This window comes from Peromyscus leucopus, chromosome 13 (assembly GCF_004664715.2).
Source record: "Peromyscus leucopus breed LL Stock chromosome 13, UCI_PerLeu_2.1, whole genome shotgun sequence".
Lineage (NCBI taxonomy): Eukaryota > Metazoa > Chordata > Mammalia > Rodentia > Cricetidae > Peromyscus > Peromyscus leucopus.
Genome location: NC_051074.1, coordinates 3391848 through 3416460, shown reverse-complemented (window position 1 = coordinate 3416460; position 24613 = coordinate 3391848). Strand labels below are relative to the sequence as shown.

Sequence of the window (24613 nt, the reverse complement as noted above, 5' to 3'; positions counted from 1 at the left end):
CTAATTTGAAATTCTTTTATTCCTAAATCCTCTCCTGCTGTTTTCATTACCTGACACTGGCCATAAGCATTTTCACTAACACAACATGGAATCTCAACATCATTTTGACTTTCATTTATCAGATGGATAAGGAATTTTTATTCATTTATTAGCCATTATCTTCCTCTTTGGGGAATTATCTATTATAGTCACTTGTCGATTTATTGAATGGATTATTTATTCTTTTAAAAAAATTTATGTAGTCTGGACATTACTCCTCTTTCAAATATACACTTAGCAAAAAGACAAACCCCTGCATCATATAGACTGTTTCTTTACTGTGGTAATTGTCCCCTCTGCTATACACAAGCTTTATTTATTATTGTGTGTATGTTCTGTGTGTGTGTGCATGATGTGTGGGTGTGCTTATGCATGTAGAGATCAGAAGCCAACTGTGGAGTTGGGTCTTTAAATATATAGAATGCTTCAAAAATTATATGTCATCCATATGCTGGGGTCATGCTAATCTCTCTATTGTTTCAATTTTAGAATATAAGAGATGCCAAAGTGAGACACACAGGTTTTTCATTTGATGAAATTTTGTCAATTCTTGCCATTATTAAAAATTTGGGGCCTATTTAGAAATTCATTGTCTCTGCTTATATGTTCATTTTCCTTGTATTACTCTCTAATAGTTTCAAACTTTCAGGTCCTACATTAGAGACTTTCAACCATTTTGAATTGACTTTTGTGCAGGGTGAGAGATAAGAATCTAGTTTTGGTTGTCTATATGTGGATATCCTGTTTTCCCAGCACTACTTGTTGAAAAGGATATCTTTATCTAATGTATACTTACAGCACCTTTCTCAAGAGTAAGATGGTTAATTGTCCTTGGTTGCTTCCCAGAACTTCAAAGTAAGACCCTGTTGCTGAAAACACCACAAACTTCAGACAGGACTCGGAGGAATCAAGCTCGCACTAACCTGGAAACCTCCTCTCTGAGAACTAGCTCTCCTAGTATCAGAAGGTGCTACAAAAGCTGCCACTGGAGTAAAGTGATGGATTTTCCTACCCAGTGTGAAGTCTGTAAACCACAACAGCCAGCCCAGCAGGCTGCCCCCAATGGTACAACAGTGGCACTAACAACTGTCTAACTGGACTTAAGCAAGCCAAGAGGAAATTCATGCCTGGTCCTGTAAATCTAGCCAAAAACTCATGGCTCATAGAGAGCTCATTAACCTAGAGAATAATTAATACTGCCATTTCTCTAAATCAGTTTAGCTGCCAATTGTATTCTAAATATGTATGCTTCCACTCACGGGTAAATGTAGCTCACCACTAGATAGAACCTTCTTTTTTGTGGCAGAGGCTACTATTGAGATACACTGGAGGTCCAAATGCATACAGTAAGTGACTATGAAGTGCCCAGCCCAATCGGTACATCAAAACACAACCCTATACCTAAAGCTCCGGGAACATCAGGAAAGAGGGAGTGGAAAGTTTATGAGCCAGGGTCTAGAGAAATGGCTCAGCAGTTCAGAGCAGATGCTGCTCTTCCAGAGCAACCTAGTTGGTTCCTAACACAGACACATCAAAAGACTCACAACCTCATCTTGTCCTGGTTGGGTTTTTGTCAACCTGACAAAAGCTTGGGTCATCTAAGAAGAGGAAATTACAACTGAGAAAATGCCTCAGTAAGACTGGCCTGAGGAAAGCCTAGAGGCCATTTTCTTGATTGATGATTATGTGTTAAGGACCATCCCACTGTGGGTGGTGCTGTCCCTGGGCAGGTGGTCCTGGGCTGTATGAGAAAGTGAACTGAGCAAGCCAGTAAGCATCAGTAAGTATCAGCATCTCTGCATCAGTTCCTACCTTCAGGTTCCTGCCTTGACTTCCTGGATGATGGACTACAAGCTATAAGATAAAATAAACCCTTTATTCCTCAAATTGCTTTTGGTTATGGTGTTTTATCACAGTAATAGAAACCGTAAGACATACCTATAACTCCAGTTCCAGGGAATCCAAAGCCCTCTTCTGGCCTCCATGGGTACTGCACTCACATGCACAAACCCACAGACCCACAGACCCCCACCACCACCCCCCACACACACACGTTTTTTAAATTTTTTTTTTAAAGAGCCAGAGGACTGGGTCACCTGCTTCAAGATAGCATCTTCTATCTATGTTTACGACAGGGATGCTACACTCATTAAATCTTAACAATATGGTTACCTGCACAAGACCTAAACAGCGACCACACCAGTCATTGTAGCAACATAGACTGGGGATAGCTTCAAAAGACCTCACCCATAGATGAAGAGCTACAGGCAATCAATACCTGATGAAAGAGGAAGACTCTTTTTGTCTCCAGGGACGAACTCCTTTATAGGTTATTCAGTCCTAAATAATCAGCTCTAAATAGATTTACTTATGAGCAATATTAACTGTGACTCTCAGTAGGGTGTGTGTGTGTGTGTGTGTGTGTGTGTGTGTGTGTGTGTGTGGTGTGGTGTGACAGCAGCAATTATAGAAAAAGAGTTCATGAATTTGAGAGATAGGGATCACAGAAGGAGTCAGAAGGGGAAGCAGTATAGAAATGATATAGTATATTCATGTATGAAATTTGCATTTTTTTTAAAGAAAAAGAAAGTTGTAGGGATGTTTTCAATTCCATGGTCTGTCAATATGTTTCTATGTGTACCATACTAGTTTGGTTACTGTGGTCCTGTACAATACCTTCAGGTCACACTTTGTGATACCTCTAGTATATTTCCTTGTCCTCAGAACTGTTTAGCTATCAGGTTGTTCTGTGCTTCTGTACGAATTTTAGGATTCTTTTACTATTCCTGTGAAGGATGCCACTGGAATATTAGTGTGGATGGCATTGAATCTAAGCACCACTTTAGGTAATATAATTACTTTAACAATATTAATTCTGCTAATCCATGAGTTTCTACCAGAACTTATCATGAAGGGGTTTTAAGCTTTGTCAAAGGCTTTCTTCTGTGTTTGCTGAGGTGGTCATATAATTTATGTCCTTTACTCATCTTCTTCATACTATATTACATTCATTGATTTGTACATGTTGAACCATATTTACATTTCTACAATAAAAACATGATTGTGGTATATGATCTTTTCAATGTGTTGTTCCCTTATTTGGGCAAGTATTTCACTGAAAATTTTTGTATTTATGATAAACAAAGATACCAACTTATAGCTTTCTTCTTACCATGTCTGTGGTCATTTGAATGTAAATGGCTCCCATAAGCTCCTAGGGAGTAGCACTATTAGGAGGTGTGGCTTTGTTGGAGTTGGTGTGGCCTTGTTGGAGAAAGTATGTCACTGTGGAGGTGGGCTTTGAAGTCTTATACATGCTCAAGACATGCCTAGTGTCTTAGACCACTTCCTGCTGCCTACAGGTCAAGATGTAGGGCTCTTGGCTCCTTCTCCAGCACCATGTCTGCCTGCACACCTCCATGTTGCACCATAATGATAATGGACTAAATCTCTGAAAATGTAAGCCACCCCAATTAAATGTTTTTCCTTTATAAGAGTTGCCATGGTCATGGTATCTCTTCACAGCAATAAAAACCCTAACGAAAACAATGTCCTTATCCAGCTTTGACATCAGGATAATACTGGCACTGCACAATGAGTCTAGAAACACTCCTTCCTTTCTATTTTATGGAACAGTTTGAGGATCTTTGGTGTTAGCACATCCCTAAAGGTCTAGTAGAGTCCAGCAGAGAGTCCCTCTAGTTGTGGGCTTTTCTTTAGAGAGTCTTCATAACTGCTTCAGTCTCACTGCTCATTGTGGATGAGTTCATGTTGCTTACATCCTGTAGATACAATTTTAGTAGGTCATGTGTCTTAAGAATTTGCCCATTCCTTCTAGATTTTCCAGTTTATTGGACTGCTAAGTTTCCAAAATATCATCTAATAATATTCTGAATTTCCATGATACCACTTTAATGACCCCCTTTCCAGCTCTAATTTCATTAATTTGGAGCTTCTCTTTCTTTTGGTTACTTTGGCTCACAGTCTATCAATCCTTTTTCTCTCTTCAAAGAACCACGTCTTTGTTCCATTATCTTTTGTATTTCCTTTCACTCTCCATTCCATTAATTTTAGCCCTGATCCATATTTCTTTCCACATACTAATCTGGGGCTTGGCTTGTACTTATTTTTCTAAGACCTTAAGGTTTATCATTAAGTAATTTATTTGAGTTTTCTGTGATTTTTAATATAAGCAGAGATAGCTATAAACTTCCCTTTTAGAAAAGCCTTGGCTGTGTCCCAAAAGTTCTAACAACTTGTGTTTTCATTTTCATTTGATTCTAGGAATTTTCATATTTCCTTCCTGATTTCTTAAGTGACTCACTGATCATTTAAAAATATATTGTTCAATCTCCATGTATTTGTAGTTTCTGTGGTTTCTCTTGCTATTGACTTCTAGTTTATTCCATATGACATGATAAAATCAATTATTTTTATTTCTTTTTCCCTGTTAAGACTTGCTTTAAGACCTTACAATATGGTCTATTTTGGACACAGTATTATGGACTGCTGAGAATAATATATTCCACATTTATTTGATAGAATGTTCTACAGATATCCCATTAGGTCCATTTGACCTATGGTGAAGTTTAACTCTTTTTTTTTTTTTTTTAATTTATCTGGATATATTGATGAAAGTAAAGTATTGAAGCCATTACTGTTATTGCATCTTGTCCATTTATGTCCCATACTGTTTGTTTTATGAAAATTGGTATACCAAACATTCTGAGTATATGTATTTTCAATTGTTCCATGTTCCTAATGGATTGTTTCCTTTAAAAATACGCAATGATCTTCTGATTTTGGCTTGATGCCTACTTTGTCAGATATAAGTATACTATTCTTGATTTATGTTTTACTCCATTTGTTTGGAATGCCATTTTCTACCCTTTCCACTTTGGATCTGTGTTTTTGATAGAGGGTGATTTTTTTTTTTTTTGACAACAAACACCTGGGTTTTTGTTTTGTTTTGTCTTAAATCCATTCAGGCAGTCTGCAACTTTTAGTTGAAGAGTCATGACTCTTTTATTATTTATTATTTAGGTTTATTATTAAGTATGTACCAACTTCACCCTTTCTTACCTTAGAGGTTTATTGGTTTCATGAGTTGAAAATGTTTGATTCTCTCCTACTTCTCATTGTTTATTCTCCTGGTAAGATGTATTTTTATTCCCAAGCTCTCACACTTTGTACATTCTTTCTTCTTCTTCCATATGATACTCCTTTAAACATTTTCAGAAATACAGTCTTAGTGGTCATGAATTGTTTTAGTTTATGCTTATCACAGATGGCCTTTATTTATCCTTTGATTTTGAAGGATAACTTCTGGTTATAGTAGTCTCGATTGGCAGTTATTTTGTTTCATGACTTGAAATAATAAGCCCAAGGTCTTCAAGTCTTTAGTATATGTGTTGATAAGTCTGCTACTATATTACTAGGTTTACCTTTGTAAGTTATCTAACACTTCTTTCTTGTAGCTTTCAGTATTGTTTGTCCTGTATTTTTCATTTAATTATTATGCTTATTTATTATGTGTTCAGTAAGTAGGTACAAATGTCCCATGGCAAACATGTGGAAGTTAGAGGACAACTTTGGGGAGTTGGTTCTCTCCCTCCTCCACCATATGGTGATCAAACTCAGGTCATCAGGCTTGACAACGAGCAACTTTATCCATCAAGCAATTTCACACTCTTTACACTTTAACTAAATATGGCATGGAAAGTTTCTTTTCCAGGCATGTCTTTTAAGGATCCTAGATGCCTTATACACTTGGATATCCCTTTGCTTTGCTAGATTTTGGGGTATTTTCTACTACAATTACATTAAGATTTTTAGGTCTTTAGTCTGTATCTCATTGTAGTGGTTTGAATAGGAATAGCCCCCATAGTCTCAAATATTTGAATACTTGGTCATTAGGGAGTAACAATACTTAAGAAAGATTAAGAGTGGGTATGGCCTTGCTAAAGGAAGTATGTCACTGTGGGTGGGCTTTGGGGTTTCAGAAGCCCAAGGCAGGCCCAGTTGCATTCTCTCTTCCTACTGCCCATGGATATGGATGTATGTCAGCTCCTTCTCCAGCACCATGGCCACTTGCATGTCACCATGCTTCCTGCTTTGTTGATAATGGACTAAACCTCTGAACCTATAAGCTAGCCCCAATTAAATGCTTTCCTTTATAAGTGTTACTGTGGTCATGATGTCTCTTAGTCAGCAATAGAACACTGACTAAGACACTCAGTTTCCTTTCTTCTACAACAAATTGTAGTTTCATCTTTTAATCATGCCCCAAAAGGTCTTAGATGTTATGTGTATCACTGTGTTGTTATCTAACTGTAATAATTCCTCAACCTTAGTCTCTATCCCTGACATTCTTTCTTGTTCCTAGTCTATTCTATTGGATGCTTTCTAATGAGTTTTAAAATTTGACTTAATGACCTTTCATTTCCAAGATTATAGTGTTGTTAATTTTTTTCCAAGTTCTCTATCTCTTTTTGTTCTTTTTCATCAAAGTTGTTGAATTTCTTGTTGAGGTCTTAAATTTATTTATTTATCCCATTCATCTGTTTATTGAATCCTCTCTAAGGTCACTGATGATGTCTTTGCATTTTTTCAATTTTTATTATTTTCCGTATATGAGTCTTTTGCCCACATGTATGTACTATGTGCATGTCTGGTACCAGCAGAGGCCAGAAGGGGGCATAAGACTTCCTGGAACTAGAGTTAACAGACAACTGTGAGCTACCATGTGGGTGCTGGGAATTGAACCCATATCCTCTGTAAGAGCAGCCAGTGCTCTTAACTGCTGAGCCATCTCTCCAGCCTCACTGATAAATTTCAAGCAATACTTTTTAATTCGTTGGCATTTCAACCATTTCTGTACTTTTAAATTTAGCTACTGAAAGGTTGTGAATTTTTGGAGAGGTCATATTGTTTTTCATATTTATTGAGTTTATAGGCTGTAATTTGTACATCTGTGGAATTAATATCTCTTCTGGCATTAGGGTATTCTCAGTGAACAGCTTTCTGTTGAAAGCTCAACCCCAACACTACACAGTGAAGAGAAAAAGCACTGCTGTTCCAGCAACAACACCAAAACAAGTCACATAAAGCCAGTGTCTGCATCACTAATAAGCATAAAACGTGAAAATAGAAAAAATAGCATAGACTAAACTATGAAGTTAAAACTCATGGAAGTAAAAGTAATAATAATAAAAAATGAAATAAAGGAGGCAAAAAAGAATAGAGGTAGGGTTCATTGAAAGTAAAGAAAAAAAAGAATGTGAGAAAAGGGGAAGAGGAAAAAGTAAGAGATAAAAATTCCATTAGAAAATAAATATGGAAGCCAGGCAGTGGTGGTACATATCTTTAATCCCAGCACTTGGGAGGCAGAGGCAGAAGGATCTCTGAGTTTGAGGCCAGCCTGGTCTATAAAATGAGTTCCAGGATAACCAGGGCTGTTAGACAGGAGAAACCCTGTCTAACAAAAAACAAACAAAAAGAAAAGAAAAGAATTATGAAAATAAAATTAGATGAAGGTAAAAATAAAAACAAAAACAGATCTTTTAAAAATAAAAAAAACAATAATACAGTAAAAAGAAAGAAGACTTTAAGTGACAGAATCAGAGAAGTTTATTTCTGGGTCCTTTAACACTGGAATCTTCAGGATGAGGATCGGGTAGTGAAATGGAGTTCAAGACTCTTGTAGATCCTAACATTCAGGCTAACGCTGAATGAATGTGGGCTAAGGATCAAATCAGTCAAGGGTCAGTTGTCAGCTTAATGGCTGCAATCCTGGTAGAAGCTTTCATTCTTTGCATAACAGGAGCCACTGCAGACCATGTGGACAATCTCCCAGTATATGTACCTAGGGGCAACAGATCTCTGTGCTAGGAGTCTTCCAAGGGCACTAAAGTGTGAAGGAAGAGACAGAACATTTGGGTTCTGCCTGGGAAAGGGGGAAGTGGGAAGCTTGCACTCTGCCTGCCAGTTTCAGCCTGTTCAGATCCCATGCAGGAGGATGTAGGCAGGGGAAATAGAGATCTGTTGGACTAGGGCACACGGCTCTTGGCCCTACCCTACAGGGAACCACATGCAGAAAGGAAGCAGTTCTGGAGACCAAGCAATCTATCAGTCATGGGCTTAGAATTCCTAGCCACAAGATTGGGGATACTAACCATGAGACCTTTTACACTGAGCCCTCTGCTAACCAAATTTCTCAGCCAGATCATGCTCAACTTGCCCTGCCCAACTGTCTCCTGTGGCTGTCTCCTACTGAGACACTGTGCCAGGGTAGACCCAGGCTCAGAGTTGTAACAGTCCTTGCTTTCAAGTTCCCAAGAAGCTGACTCTCAATAGGAGAGCTCTCATTCAAGAACTTACATTTATTTACTTATTTGTGTGTGTGTGTGTGTGTGTGTGTGTGTGTGTGTGTGTGTGTGTGTGTTGTACACCACAGTGCAAATGTGTCAGAGGTCAGAGGATAGATAGCATGAAGAGCTTCTTCCCACAAGCAGATTGAACTCAGCTCTGCGGGCTCAACAGCATCTTGACCTGCTCTGCCATCTCCCCAGCTCTCACTGGGGCCCTTCCTAAGAGGAGGCCTAGCTACCAAATCCTCAAATATAAGGAGCAACAAAATGGGCTTCCTCTCTAATGCCAGTCTGCTATGCAAGGAGTCACTTTTACACCAAATCCTGCACTGGGGTTAAGGCTTTCAAGGCAATGGACTTCCTATAGGAGCTAAGAATGCCAGCGGCTGTCCCCGTGCTGGGCACCTTCCCTTGTATTGTAGCTTCAGGTGGTCCGTTGAGACTGGAAAGGTTTCCTACTTTTTTTGCATAATCTCTACTTTTCTGTGCTTTTCTGGCTCTTCTATCATCTCTTTGTGATTACCAATGCTTTTCCTCTCTTCAGAATATAGTCTGTTCTTTCTTACTCTGAGTTTTCTCATCATGATGTGAAACAGAAAGCTTCTGATCTACCACCATGACCTAGAAAACAGTTGACTTTTTAAAGTAACTTATTGGCATATGTGTAAATAAGTCACTCCCATCATATTAAGGGTCTCAAATGATAGTTCTAGGGTTTGCTTTCTGTCACTTGTGTGCATGTATGCGTGTCTGTGTGTGCGTGCGTGTGTGTGTGTGTGTGTGTGTGTGTGTGTGTGTGTGTGTGTGTCTATGTGTCTGTGTGCGTGTGTCAGCCCTGCTCAATTTTCCTCAATATTAGCTCCATTGCCACAGCACCCCTCTCTTCATAGAGAAAGATGAAGGAGACAAATACAAGGTTCCAGATTGTGTTCATCCTCTTCACTAATCCAGTAATGAATCTCTCACTAAATACTCTGCAAGAACCCCAAAGTCTGCTGGGCGGTGGTGGTGCACGCCTTTAATCCCAGCACTCGGGAGGCAGAGGCAGGCTGATCTCTGTGAGTTCGAGGCCAGCCTGGGTTACAGGGTGAGTTCCAGGAAAGGTGCAAAGCTACACAGAAGAAACCCTGTCTCGAAAAACCAAAAAAAAACAAAAAAAAAAACCCCAAGGTTCTTTGGGACTGATATGGGTCACATGTCCATTCTTGCACCAATCACCACAGCAGAGAATTAAACTAGACTAGACCAGAGTTTCTTAAACTTTTTCCTCTTGCAATGTCTTTAACTCAACACATTTTTACATGACACTAGATATATAGTATAAAAATAGTTTTACAAGTTAAATAATTACCAGTAAAATATCATAAAGCATTTTTCTTTTTCTGAGTTTTTTTGAGACAGGATCTCACTCCATAGCCCAGGCTGCCCTACAACTCACTATGTAGCCCAGCTGGCTCAAACTTTCAACAATCAACCTGTTTAAGTCTCCAGAGTGCTAGGATTACATGCTTTTGCCATCACAACTGGCATGAAATTTATTTTAAAACAATTCTCAGGTATTCATATACTTTTGTCATTTATTAAAGCTTTAATAAAGTTTTGATATGGATACATTTATTTTATAGAAAGAATTACATCTTGGCTGAATATTTGATACTATAGGACATACTAATAAAATACACACATAAAATTTCAATATTTTTCAGAGTTGAACAATATCTTGATTTAGAATTACCAATAATGAGAACACTAATTTTCAGTAATATATATTATAAAATGATAAAAGTATGTTTAGGAGCAATATAAAAATTATTGGCAATTATGAACTAATCTCAAGAAAATTCATTTAATATTTTTTTGTGAAACTCAATCAGCAACTCAAACAATTTTTTTCATTTTTTTATTTTTTTTTAGGTTTTTTTGAGACAGGGTTTATCTGTGTAGCTTTGGAGCCTTTCCTGGAACTCACTCTGTAGCCCAGGCTGGCCTCGAAATCAGAGATCTGCCTGCCTCTGCCCCCCGGGTGCTGGAATTAAAAGCCTATGCCACCACCGCCTGGCTTACAACAATTTTTTAAAAATCAGACATTCTACGACTATCCAACCCAAAGATATACTAATTTTAACACTTCTATGCTGAGGAATGACAGTAAGAAAATATGAAAAGCCTTATTTTCTAATATTAAAACATTATGTTTCTAAAAGGGAGAAAACTTTTTACATACAGATAAAAGTGCAATTTATAATGAAAAGTAACCTCAACTTTGAGGCAAGCTGTTCCCAACAGGGTTTCCTACTGTGTGGCATCATGGCAGGAGCAGTACCAAGGGAAATGATATGTGTTCAGAACTAAGTTTTCAATGACGTCATCTGCTGAAACACTAGTGAACGCTGCTGGAAACAGCTTGACTTCATTAAGGAGCTTATAATTAATTTTTGGTTTTTGTGGGTTCTAAAACATTTTACTTTTACCAAGTTTTTTGTAGCTCCCCCATTCAATTATATGGCCCGCACAGAGACCCATAGAGACAGACAAGACTGACATTCCCCTATGTTAGTGGAGTACAAACAATATGTGCCTTCTAGTAAAGACAAAAGATCCAAGGCTCCTTAGAAATGATCAAACTAGTATTCTTTTAAAGAAATTCTCTGTATTTGTATTCCTAATAGGGCTGTAAATGCTTGTTTAAATCAAATATTACTTCTTTTAGAATCACAATTTTTGACACAGAATCAAAACAGGAATATAATACTACTCAGGAAAGAAAATAACCTAAATGTTTCAATAACTTGTCAACTAAAATAAGGATCATTTACACTTAAGGTTTTTACTTATGTGGGAACTTAACTAGTATCTAACCTCAAATTCTCTCACATCATACCAACCTGTAGCAAATGCATTCCATATCTCACAGATGTACTTCAATATCCTGGAACTCAATGAAAAATAAATTTAATCTGCAGACCATTTCTGAAAATAAGATAGTTACAGTAAAAATGTTTGAGGACAAGAGAGCATCAGGCATTGAAACAAGAGCCATATTCCAGGCTGGTCATATTCCACATGGTCAATCTCTACTAAGAGACTAAGAATAATTACCTGGGGAAGTAGGGCTAAGGGATAGCTCAGTCAGCAAAGTGCCTGCCATGTAACCATAAGCACATGAGTTTGATCCCTGCACCCACATAAAAAAGCTAGGCATGATGGCATAGGCTATAATCCGGGCCTGGGAAGGCAGAGACAAGTAAATCCCTGGGCCTCTCTAGTTGACTAGCCTACCCTAATCAGTAGGACCCAGGTCCCAGTAAGAGACCCTGTCTCAAAAAACAAAAACAAAACAAAACAAAACAAAACAAAAATAAACAAAGTGGGTAGCTCCTAGGTCATAAAGAAAAGTGGTTGACTTCTGATCTACACACACACACACACACACACACACACACACACACACACACACACACACACGAATAAGTATCTGGGCTGGGGATTTAGACAAAAACTTTCAAGAAAAGAGGGACACAATGTCCTATTTCATGTTGGTAAGAGTTAATGCATGAGTAAAATGTCAAAATAAGGAACCCTATCTACCAAACAATCCTATCTACAGTAGCATTATAGAACGATCGATAGATAGATAGATACATAGATACATAGATACATAGATAGATACATAGATACACAGATACATAGATAAAAATAAAACCATTTGGAGTAAATTAACCAAGGAAGCAAAGAATTCTACAAAGAAAACTTTAGAACTCTAAAGAAGGCACTAGAAAATAGAAAGACCTCCCATGCTCAAGAATTGGTAGATTCAATTCTATGAAAATGACCATCTTACCAAAAACAACATATAGAGTCAATGCAGTCTAATCAAACTCTCCATGCCATTCTTCACAGAAATATATATTAGATAATAAAATCCAGACTTCTCATGTCAGAAAAAGGAGACATAAATGGAAAGCTAGAACAAATTATGTGGTGTTCTACTGGAATTGAAGATATTTCATGGACATAAATTGTAATGCATGGGTGGAGAGGTGTGTGTGTGTGTGTGTGTGTGTGTGTGTGTGTGTGTGTGTGTACATTTATTGGTTCTTGTTCACTAAGAAGGCTTCACAGAACCTGTATTTCTTTGCTAAAAGGAAACAGGGTTTCTTAGAAAAATGAGTAATTCCAGTGAAAGCACTATGTAACAGATCTATTGTAATTTAAACTAAATAAATAATGGTAAAAAATTACCTCTCAGCAAGTAATGAAATCAACCAATTATGCCTCTGAGAAGAAACATGATCTGCTCTTTCCCAAAGAGCATCTCTGCACAGAATCACACATGCTTCTTAGGACCTGTGAATCAAACATTTGCTTAATGCCCACTGTCACTTCCACACAAGATTCTAGCCCTTAGTGTCTCGTGAGTTCCGACAACACGAGCAGTGTTTTTGGAATAAGCCACCTAAAACCAGCCAGGAAAAGTGGTAGCATCTCAGCAAAGATGACTCCAGAGAGAACAACACATAACAGACTCTGAAGCCAAGGGGGGCTTTTGTCCACTAAAGCATGGTGCCCCTACCATTTGTCAAAATGACACAAAGAACCTAAAGTTAGTTCCTAAGAACTCTAACCTGATTCTCAAAATACATTTGTTTAGTGGAGTTGTTTGGGTTTATAAAGGAAGGGTTTGCTGTTATTTTTGCTTCATTTGGTCCTAAGAGTAGTATAGCATCATTATTTTGTAGGATGAGGGGGGCTTTAAATCAGGGTGGCTGTGGAGGGGGGAAGCACATCTTTAATAAGGTATTTCTTTTTTTTCACCATGGATACTATATTTCTAAATGAATGCATAAAACCCAGTACTATTTCCAACTCATATTTCACAGAAAGTCATGTTTCATTTTAAACTGATGAGATTTCAAATGTTCCCTAAAGGCTTTACATGCATGTACTTCCATGATTCAGTAGCACAAGAGGTAGCTACTGTCAACTAGAAGGCTAGTCAAGCTAGCTCATATGAAATTATTCTGGAGGGAATCTACTTAATAGGACTTAACTATGAGGAAAGTCTAGAAAAGACCTGAAGGAGAACCTGGCCATGAGCTGTAAATGCACCAGAACTGTATGTGCACGCATGCTTGCAACAACACAAAAGCAAAAGGTTTATCTGCACTATGGTTGACAGCATCAGCTAAGACCTGCCTAGAGACTAGCAAGAAAATTATACCAACTAGACGCTCTCCAGCTTCACTGGCTACGTCTGCAGCCATGCATGATGAAGCCCTCTCCTCAGCATTTTCTGACTTCCTTTGCAAACAGCTAAGCCATATACCAAATGGAAAGCTACTTTTCAACAAACTAGGGCAGGGAACAAAAAAAGAGTTTGGGGCCACAAGTCACTGTGCAGCCCTAGCGCTGACCTTAAGAGGAGCTGCTGGAGCCTAATCCCAACGGAGTTCTGCAAGCCCCTCCAATTAGGGTTGCAGGTCAGGCTGGTGGTATAATTTGGGTTGAGTTGAGTTGGGTTGGGTTGGGTTGGGTTGGTTTGTTTCAGACCACGGTCTTACTATGTAGACCAGGCTGGCCTTGAACTCACAGAGATCCTCCTGCCTCTGCCTCCAGAGTTCTGGGGTTAAAAGTATGTGCCACCACACCCAGCTTCAGTTTTTTATATTTAAGCAATGGTTACCCTTAAGATGATATAGTAACATTTTTTAAACCAACAATTTTCTAAGAACACAACTCAAGAAAAAAAGTTAATATTGTTTTATCATTTTTAAAATCTGTCACTTCCCCTATGCTGACAGAAACAAAAACTGAGCTCAGTGTAGGCTGATTCTACCATGTAACCTTAGCTTATGCTGCTGCAAAGTTCTGGAAACTACCCTGGGCAGAGATTTTTGTATACTAAGTACCAGCCAAGAACAAATTTTTACAGCTGATTTTTAAACTCTTTAAAATTACACTTTATAATGGAAATACTGACAGATGTTTTACCCTAAAAGCACTGTTATAATATTTCTAGCTTTGAAAAATACAAAACTATGAACTCAGCATCAAAGATACAAGAATAAGTCATTAAATTATAAAATTACCTTTTTAAATAGGCATAAATAAAAACATCCATTATCACAGCCAGCTAGATAGTTCAGTGGGTAAATGCTCTTCCCGCCAAGCCTGATGACCTGGGACCCACATAATAGAAAGAGAACCAATTCCCACAAACTTTCCTCTGACTTCCACATGTGGGCTGTGGCACACACACACATACACACACACACACACACACACACACACACACACACACACACACACACACACATGGACGCACACTTTATGGATCAAATATGTTCACATGCCCTAACAGATACATTTAACTTTCCAAATGTTCTTAACCACTGAAATAGTATTTCAGTGAATGGAGTGCTTATCCCATGCATGCTTGGTCATCAGTGTCTGATTTAACCCATTAGCCCATGTGCAGATAGATCCCAGCTCTTGTTTCAACACTCTGTAGAAGGGGTACAACATAAGTCCATACTGACTCAAAGAGTACAACAACCTGAACCTTGGGAAACTTGCAACATAGAAAACCATTCTAGAAGCTGGTACTCAAACAAATAACCTATGACAAGGATATCCCACTAGAGAATATAAAGTCAGGCACAGTAGACAATTGTGGCTATATGAATTTTACCCCACACCTTCCATACTCTTCAAATTTGGCTTATTGGTTCTAATCACAACAAGAGAGGGTTAGCTATTCATCATGGTCCTACATGGTGTTCCACCAGCAACATGCACGTCATCCTCTAGATTCTAGCAATTATATGTTACAAGGAAGCAGATACAGAACTAAGACCTAAAGAACTTGGGTACCAGCTTTGTGGCTCAGGACTTGGGTTTACTGTCCTAACTCATCCCCTTTAAAAGAAATTAGTAAGACAAATCACCATATCTCCAAGTTTAGTAGTGTCTGAATTACACAGTGAAAGCACTCAGGGCACGAAATAGGAAATGTAAGGAACAAGTTGATAAAAAGAGCAAGGATAGACTGTAAGTTTGCTGATGGAAAGGAATATCAAAATTTTGTAGCCAAATCTGCTGTGCTCATCTTCATAATTGCAATTAAAACCAATTATAGGGGCTGGAGAGATGGCTCAGTGGTTAAGAGTGCTAGCTGCTCTTTCAGAGGACCTGGGTTGAATTCCCAGCACCTACATGGCAGCTCACAACTGTCTATGACTCAAGTTTCAGGGGATTTGATACCCTCATACATACAGGCAAAATACCAATGTATATAAAATAAAAATAAATTATTAAAAATGCAATTATATTTGTGTACTAATTAAAAGTAGTACAGAGGAATGTCATTAATTTTTCCTCCTGTTTTAAATACCTTTAGTCAGTGTAACTCAGCTTTATTTACATATAGAAAAGTACACAAACCATAAGTGTACAATATGATGAACTCTTACAAAGTAAACACACTAATAGAACCATAAACAAAATGAAGAAACAGGACCACCAAAATTCTAGCTTTCTATGTCGCACAAAACTATCTTCTCACACTCCACTGCTCCAGATACCTCCTAAGCCTTAAATAATTCTCCCCACACAAGTAGACAGGCACATGGACACAGTCTGTATTTCAGCATGAGAAATTAAAAGATGGCAGCCTAAAGAAAAAGGAAGTAGAAGAAAGAGATTTGCTTTATGTGTTGATGGAATCTCAACAACAACGGCTATCAAGGAAAAGCTTCTGGACAAAATGGAAAAAAGTTTAACAATGGCCACTCCAATCTGAGTTGCTCTTTGTAAGATTGTGCCCAGCATTCTAAATTCTAAAGAGAAGATGCACCTAAATTATTAACATGTTAGCTAGGTCAATGGTCTTTCTTTCACTTTGCAGAAGCTAGAGCATCTGAGATAACACCAGAATGTGTTAACATATCTCCCTACTTTTAGGCCCATGCAACAACTAACACAAAATGTGAACCTGCTGAGGTTTGAGTTGTTATTTTACGTGTACATGCATGCAGTGCCCACAGAGGCCAGAAGAGGGTGTCAGATCCCCAGGAACTGGAGTTCCAGACAGTTGTTAACTACCATGTGGGTGCTGGGAACTGAGCCTGGACCTCTGCAAGAGCTGCCAGGGCTTTTAAGTGCTGAGTCATCTCTCCAGATCATGCTAAGAAGTTTGGCTTGCCAGAGAGTACTATGTCTATAAGAACTACAGGAACCATGCGTAAGAAGCCAGGTCCATGAAAAAGACTCCACCCAGCACATGGCCTTCCTGTTCACTGTCCTATTCCTCCCCTCCCTCCCTGTAAAAGCCCTTTGTTCCCTGAGTACCCCATGATGAATCTGTGAGGACAACAGTCCCTCCATCTTAGAGAACCAGCCCCTGAATACTTTCCTTCCCATCAAATGGCAAGCAGTCAGAGGTTAGACAGGAACAAAGCAAAGTAAGACAAAAGTGAAATTATTCTTTATCAATTTCATTCTCTAGAAATCAGCTAAGGACGTGGCACACACTGCCATAAATTACTTAGGTAATAAACTGTTTCCTAGGGGGCAAATTAAATAATCCATTCAAGAAGAGCTTGAAATTGACTTCTCTAGAATGGACAGGTACAGAAATTAGCTTATCTAGTCAACAGCATTTTGACATCACATACTCAAAATCCCCCAAGAAAAATATAACTCCTCCAACCAAAAGGGGTGGGGACTTGTAAGGAACACTCTGGTGACTATCAATATTTGCACAAGTGTGCACATACCCCTAATACTCTACCTTTTCAGCATCAAACAACAAAGAGTTCTGCCCCTTCCCTTTCTAAAATTCCTCTGCTATCAACTAATTCAGGAGACATATTTGAGCTTACAATTCCTGGCTTACACTAGTTAACTGCTTTTTTTTTTTTTTTTTTTTCCTTTTCCAAAAATCTAGTGACATAATATACGGGCTTCTGTGTACCTTGAGTTAAAAGCCCTCACTCAGTATTGCCTCCAAAGGTGTCAAGTAAAAGTAAGATGAATCTTAGGGGACAAAGGCTTTGAAAGTAGCCCACATGGGTCCATTCACGCCTAACCAACGATAGAACTTTCTGTTCTTCTCCGGACCACTCTATCATCTGGCTCTTTTGTATCTGCTTTATTGTATCTTTATAATAAACCCTAGGTTTAATCCTTACAACTACATAATAAAGCCAGGCATGAAAGTACATACCTGTAATCCCAGAACTCCAGGCAGAGACAAGGTTATCCTTGGCTACACAGCAAGTTTGGAGAAGGAAAGAAGGAAGGGGGAGGAAGGAAGAAAGGAAGGGAGGAATAGAGGAAGGGGAAGGGAAGGAAAAGGAACAGGAAAAGGAAAGAGAAGAAAGAAAACAGAACAATTTATATTTTATATTCAAAGGGGAAAATTATATCTAGCTTCCATATACAAACACCTAGAAAACCTGACTGGACTTCCGCTGTTTTCCCATCAATGACACTTAGTTCTTAAAAAAAAAAAAAAAAAAAAAAAAAAAAAAAAAAAAAAAAAAAAAAAAAAACTCTGCTTCAAAAGATCACAAAATTTAGTGAATTTACCATATGCTCTTTCCTTCTAGTCACAAAATATTACATCAAATAAAATGATCCAGATGTTTTTCTAATGCTGTCAAATACTGAAACTATTTAACAAATATTTATTCCCTGCCTACTGTATGCCAGGTATCAGGTGGCTAGCTACAAGAGAAGTAAAGGGACACATGAAACTCACATTTTAGAAGCATCCATGACTTTCCAAGGACTGTGCTAGGTGATTCTAAGTCATTAATTTTCACCAACAAACATACCCCACTTACATGTGACTGCTTCCACACACACTCCAAAGCTCAGAGCCAGAAAGTAAAGGACCTAGAATGTAATCCTATCTGAGTTGACAAGACTATATTCTGACAAGACACTATTACTATAAACACAGAGACACACGGTCCCTACCATGAACAGCTTATACTTAAAAGAACAAATGCTTCTACATCTTTAAACACAGTCCTTTGCCTGAAAATTTTTCTTCTCTCCTAAAAGTTCATCTGGAAAACTGTCAACCTGCAACTCAAATATCATCCATTAAAGAAACTGGAACAAGATCTGCTAGACAGAGTTGTCCTCTCCTCCATCAAGCTCCTGCACCTCCATCATCTCAATGTCCAATTCTCTATGAGCAACATGTCCCATAGCACTGTGGGAAGTGCTCTATTTACTTCTGATCTCTGTGCTGGTCTGTAAGCTGATCTAGGGAGGCTGAAGATGGCAGTTACATCCCCAAGACCTAAGCCAATGCCAAGCAAAGCCAATATTCAGCCAATCACAGTTGAATAAACAAATGAATGGTGGAAATCATTTAAATAAAAAAGCTATTTTAAACTACATTATGTAAATAAAAGTACATGCAAACCATTACAGGAAAGAATATAAAGAAAAGAGAATAAGATTCAAGGCAGAAGCATGGAATGTAAGAAGGGAAATCAATAACATACTAAAACTAAGTAAAAGGATTTCTTATGAAGGAAGAACTTCAGGTCAGATGACAGACAATAAGTCTCATAACTAAAGCTTGGTGGATCAAAGAGAAGACAGAATATCTGAGCTCAAAGGACAAGGTGGAGGAACTGGAACAGTCCAATAAAGACAAAGATTAAATAAGAAGGTGCCAATGGGAATTCCAAGATAACATGCTACATTCTGAAAAGATCAAATCTGTAAGTTATAGGCATAGGAGAAGAATCCTGTTCTAAAGTCATAGAAAACATTTTCAAAAGAATTGAGGCAAAAAAAAAAAAAAAATGTCCCAGAGTTAGGAAAAGGAATGTCAATCCAGATACACAAGGGGTTTAAGACATTAAAGAGACAGACCAAAACAGAAACTCCCCTGATATATTATATATAAAACATTAAAAATACAGAACATAGAAAGTACATTGAAAGCAGTAGGAGAGAAATGCCAAGTCACATCCAAAAGCAGGCCCATCAGAACAATAGCAGGTTATTCTGCTTTAAAAGCAAGAGAGCCTGGAATGATGTAGTTTAAGTCCTGAAAGATAACAACTGCAAACCCAGACTACTATATCCAGCAAAGCTATCCGTCACAACTGAAAGAAAGATGAAAACTTTACATGATAAAAATAGACTAAAGGAATTTATGAACACTAAGACAGCTATGTAGAAGATACTTGAAGGGATCCTTCAGACTAAAGAGAAGAAAAAAAATCCATGCATGAAGCCCAGAAAAGAATAAACCACACTAGAATAATAGTTAAACAAGAGACAAAGATGGGGGAAACGAACAGTACAAACAGGCAGGAATCGATATTCAACTTTCAATGGTAATTTTGATATATATGGTCTCAATTCCCCCAGTCCAAAAGTACAAACTAAAGATTGCATCAAAAAGCAGGAACCTGAAGAAGAGGGGCAGAAAGATTAAGAGGACCAGGATGTCTGCTGTGAGATAGTGTCATTTATATCTGAGAAACGACATCCATGAAATCTTAAAAAAAATACAGATGCATAAGTAGGACCTACACAGTGACAATACCATTTGACTTGCCAAGCTGTGTGAGGGAATCTCACAAGGCACCACCCTAAATGAAGAGCTACAGGCAATTAATGCTACTGAGAAAGGGAGGATCAGCTCTTTCTTCTCTGGATGCAAGGCCTTTGTATGTGATTAGGTATTTCTCTCATGCTGCTTTCTACCAGAAAAGTCCATGACAGGTTATCCAATCCCGAGTAGTTAGCCCTAAACACATGAGAAACACTAAACAGACTCAGCAGTGTGTGTGTGTGTGTGTGTGTGTGTGTGTGTGTGTGTGTACAGACTCAGCAGAGTGGGGGGTGTGCACATGTACGCCTGCATGTGTGTGTGTGCAAGCATACATATGTAATAAAAGAAGTTACAAATTTAAGAGGGAGTAGAGGAAATAGGGAGGACACAGGAAGGGGTGGAAGAGAAAGAGGGTAGGGATGAAATTATGCAAATATAGTACTCCTGTATAAAATCCTCAAAAAAATTAATAAATTTAAAATTTTTAATGGGAGGAACCAAGCTGGGTATAATGGCTCAGGCCTTTAATCTCAGCACTCTGGAGCCACAAGCAGGAGATCTCTGTGAGTTTGAGGCCAGCACGGTCTACAGAGCAAGTTCCAAGACAAAAATCCAGTCTCAAATAAAAGGAAGAACCACCTACTTGTGACCTCTAAGAAATGCACCTCCTACAAAAGATAAACAATATCTTAGGGTCAAAGAATGGAAAAGGGACCCATGTAAATGAACCTGGGGAACAAACAGTGTCACAGATCTAATATCTGACAAAAAAGGCTTCAAACCAAAACTAGTGGGAAAAGATAAAAGTCACTTCATACTGAATAAGAGAGCACTCTATCAGAAGAACATTACAATTCTAAATGTATATGCCCCAAACACAGGTCTACCCAATTTCATGAAACAAATGCTATTAGATGAAAAGTCACAGATTAGCCAGCCCCAGTACAACAGTAGTGGATGACTACTAATTGACAGGCCATCCTGACCAAAAAAAGAAAAGAGGAGAAAAGACGAACAGAGAAGTGTCTGAATTAATCAACAAACTTGGATATCTATAGAACAGTCCATCCAAATGCTACATAATAATTCCCATTTTTCTCAGCAGCCCGTGGAACTTTCTCTAAAATACATCATATATTAGGGCTTGATGTAAGTCTTTTTTTTTTTTTTAATTTTATGTGTATGGGTGCTTTGCTTGCATGTATGTCTGTGCACCATGTGTGTGCCTATTACTCATGGAGGACAAAAGAAAGTGTAAGATTCTAGAACTAGAACTAGAGTTACAGATAGTTGTGAGTCACTATGTGGCTGCTGGGAATTGAACCAGGGTCCTCTGAAAGAACAGCCAGTGCTCTTAACTGCTGAGCCATCTCTACCCTCTTAAGTGTTTTTGTTTAATTTTTTTTTAATGTGTTTTTGCCTGCATATGTCTGTGTACCATATCTATGCAGTATCCATGGAGGCCAGAAGAGGGCATGAGATCCTCTAAAAAACAAAGTTACAGCTGGTTATTGGCCATCGTGGTGGGTTCTGGGAACCAAACCCAGGTCCTCTGGAAGAACAGGTGCTCTTCAACCACTGAGCTACTTCTCCAGGCCCTCCAAAGCAACTCTTACCAGACATAAGAAAACTAAAACAGTCCTTGTATTCTAACTGATCTCTAGGCCTGCGACTATAAATCAACAGAAGGAGAAACTACAGAAAACACACAAACTCATAGAGCTTAAACAATACACCATGAACAAGGAGAAATCAAGAAGGAAATAAAAAATATCGCTAGAGAAAAATGAAAACAACATACCAAAACCTATAAGATGTAAGAGGGAAGTTTATAGCTCTAAGTGCCTATAGTAAGAAAGGAGAGCGATCTCAAATAAATAACTTAATAATATATCTAAAATCTCTGAAAAAGAAGAAACCAGCCAAACCTCAAGTCAGTAGATGTAGAGAAATCATTAACATCAGAGAAGAAATGAAATAGAAACAAACAATAATACAAAGAATCAACATGAAAGAAATGGTTCTTTGACAAGATAAACAAGATAAACCCTCAGCCAAACTAGCCAAAAGAGGGAGATCCAAACAGACATTAGAAATGACAAGGGGAGCCATCAAGATAATGACAAAATTCAAAAAAATCATTAAGTCTTACTTACAAATATATACTCCAATAAATCAGAAAGTCTAAAAGAACTAATTTCTAGATGTATTAAGGCCACATAAATTAAATCACGATAAGATAGTCAAGTTAAATAGATCTACAATAAGCAATGAGACTGATGTAGTAATTAAAAATCTCCCTGCTAAAAAAGAAATGCCAAGCCCAGAGTCACTGGTGGATTTTGTCAGTCCTCCAAAGAAAAATCACCACCAATTTTCCTCAAACTACCCATACAGCAGAAAAGGAAAGAACATTACCAAACATTTTACAAGGCTAGAATTACCCTGATATCAAACCCAGAAATGCAACAAGAAAATTATAGAGCAATCTCCCAGAGAAGTACAAATGCAAAAATTCCCAACAAAACACTTGCCAACCAAATTCAAGAAAATATCAAACGATTATTCACCATGATCAAGTTGGCTTCATTTCACAGATGCATCAATGGTTCAATATACATAAATCAACAAGTGTGATAAATTACATAAATGGTCTCAAGGACAGAAATTACATGGTCACCTTGATACAAAAAAAGGACTTGAAAAATCCAATACCCTTTCATATTGAAAGTCTTAAAGAGAACTGAGGAGATAGTTTTTGCCACATAACATGGGAACTGAAGTTTAAAACCCCAGAACTCATACAAATATTGGATGGGCATGGTGACCTGCCTGAGGTAACCCCAGCCTCTAAAGTGGAGACAGGGGACACACACAGTTGTATGGCCTTGTGGGCCTCAGTTCTGCTGACTGTGTGTGTCTTGTTTTGTGCTAGCACTATGTGTTTTGTTTGTATCTTCCATTACTATGGCTTTGTGGTTTAACTTGAAATCAGGTATACAATATCAAAATAAGCAATATCTGCAAGCTCTGTTTTGAATGAGAGACTCTGCCTCACTGAATAATATGGGAGACCTGTCAAGAATGATACATAACTTCTCTGTGTGTCTCTCTCTGTCTGTCTGCCTCTCTCTGTCTGTCTCTGTCTCTCTCTGTCTCTCTCTGTGTCTCTGTCTGTCTGTCTGTCTGTCTCTCTCTCTCTCTCACACACACACACACCACAAAATGGAAAATTGGAAAGAAACTTTGAACAAGAAGACTATATCTAAGTATCTAAATAGAGAAAGGTTATGTATGACAAAGCTAGAGCAACATTATATTAAATGGGGCAAAGTTCAAAGCATTTCCACTAAAATCAGGGACAAGACAAGGGTATCCACTATCTCCATTCTTTTCAATATATTGAATATCTAATTTATAATATATATTAGATATCTTATCTATAGCAATAAGAGACCCAAATAGAAGAGACACAAATAGGAAAGGAAGAAGTCAAAGTATATTTGTAGATGGTATAATCTCATACATAAGAGACCCCGAGGGGGCTGGAAAGATGGCTCAGAGGTTAAGAGCACTAGCTGCTCTTCCAGAGGTCCTGAGTTCAGTTCCCAGCACCCACATGGTGGCTCACAACCATCTATAATGAGATCTGGTGCCCTCTTCTAGCCTGCAAGGACACATGTAGACAGAACACTGTATACATAATAAATAAATAAATCTTTTTAAGAGAGAGAGAGGCCCCAAGGAATCAATTAAAAAATTCCTAGAACTGATAAACACTTTCATCAAAGAAGTAGGATGTACAAGCAGCATACAAAAACTAGTAGCCTTCTTATATACTAAGGACAAGGTTATTGAGGAAGAATGAGGGCATCAACCTCATTCACAACAGCCTCAACACACACACACACACACACACACACACACACACACACACACACACAGGAATACCCCTAACAAAAATGTAAAAAATCTCTATAATAAAAAAATTTTAAATACAATGAATAAAATTGGAGAAAGCACTGGAAGATGGAAAGACTTTCTAGGCTCATGGATTGGTAAGATTAATATAAAAATGGCAATCTCACCAAAAGCAATCTATAGATTCAATGCAAGCCCAATCAAAAGACCAGTACATTCCTCCAAGAAACAGAAAAAAAATCTTAAATTTTATATGGAAACACAGATAACCAAAGCAATCCTTGGCAAAGGAATGCTGCTAGAGATACCACTCTACCTGATTTCCAGTTCTACTACAAAGTCATAGTAATGGGAAGAAAAACAAGACAGTGCTGGCAAAAACCAGACATGCAGATCAATGGAACTGAGGGCCCAGACACAAGGCCACGCTCCTATAGCCATCTGGTATTTGACAAAGAATCCAAACAACTCATTAGAGAAAAGACAGCATCTTCAACAAGTGGTGCTAGTAAAACTCAGTGTCCACATGAAGAGGAAAGGACCTAAATCGTTCTCTCTCACCCTGCACAAACATTAGGTCCCAATGGGTCAAAGTGCTAGAGAAAAATAAAGCATGCACATGAAGATACAGAGATAGGTAAAGACTTTCTGAATAGGCTCCCTGCTCAGGAAATAAAACCAATAATCAACAAAT

At 38.1% G+C, this 24613-nt stretch overlaps 1 protein-coding gene and 1 non-coding gene across 9 annotated transcripts in view; both read right to left on the bottom strand.

Annotated features, from left to right (window-relative positions):
* Positions 1-24613, bottom strand: part of Dis3l2 (DIS3 like 3'-5' exoribonuclease 2) — a 322501-nt gene that overhangs the window by 227132 nt on the left and 70756 nt on the right. The window contains exon 8 of one of the 8 annotated variants that reach the window (XM_028876249.2): positions 17635-17676. The exons of the other annotated variants lie outside the window; for them this stretch is intronic. Within the exon in view, the coding sequence (XP_028732082.1) occupies positions 17635-17676 (42 nt within the window). The remainder of the gene's footprint in view (positions 1-17634; positions 17677-24613) is intronic. 8 annotated transcript variants of the gene reach the window in all.
* Positions 450-557, bottom strand: LOC114697907. Its single transcript, XR_003735262.1, has one exon. It is a non-coding gene; the product is annotated as a U6 spliceosomal RNA (small nuclear RNA).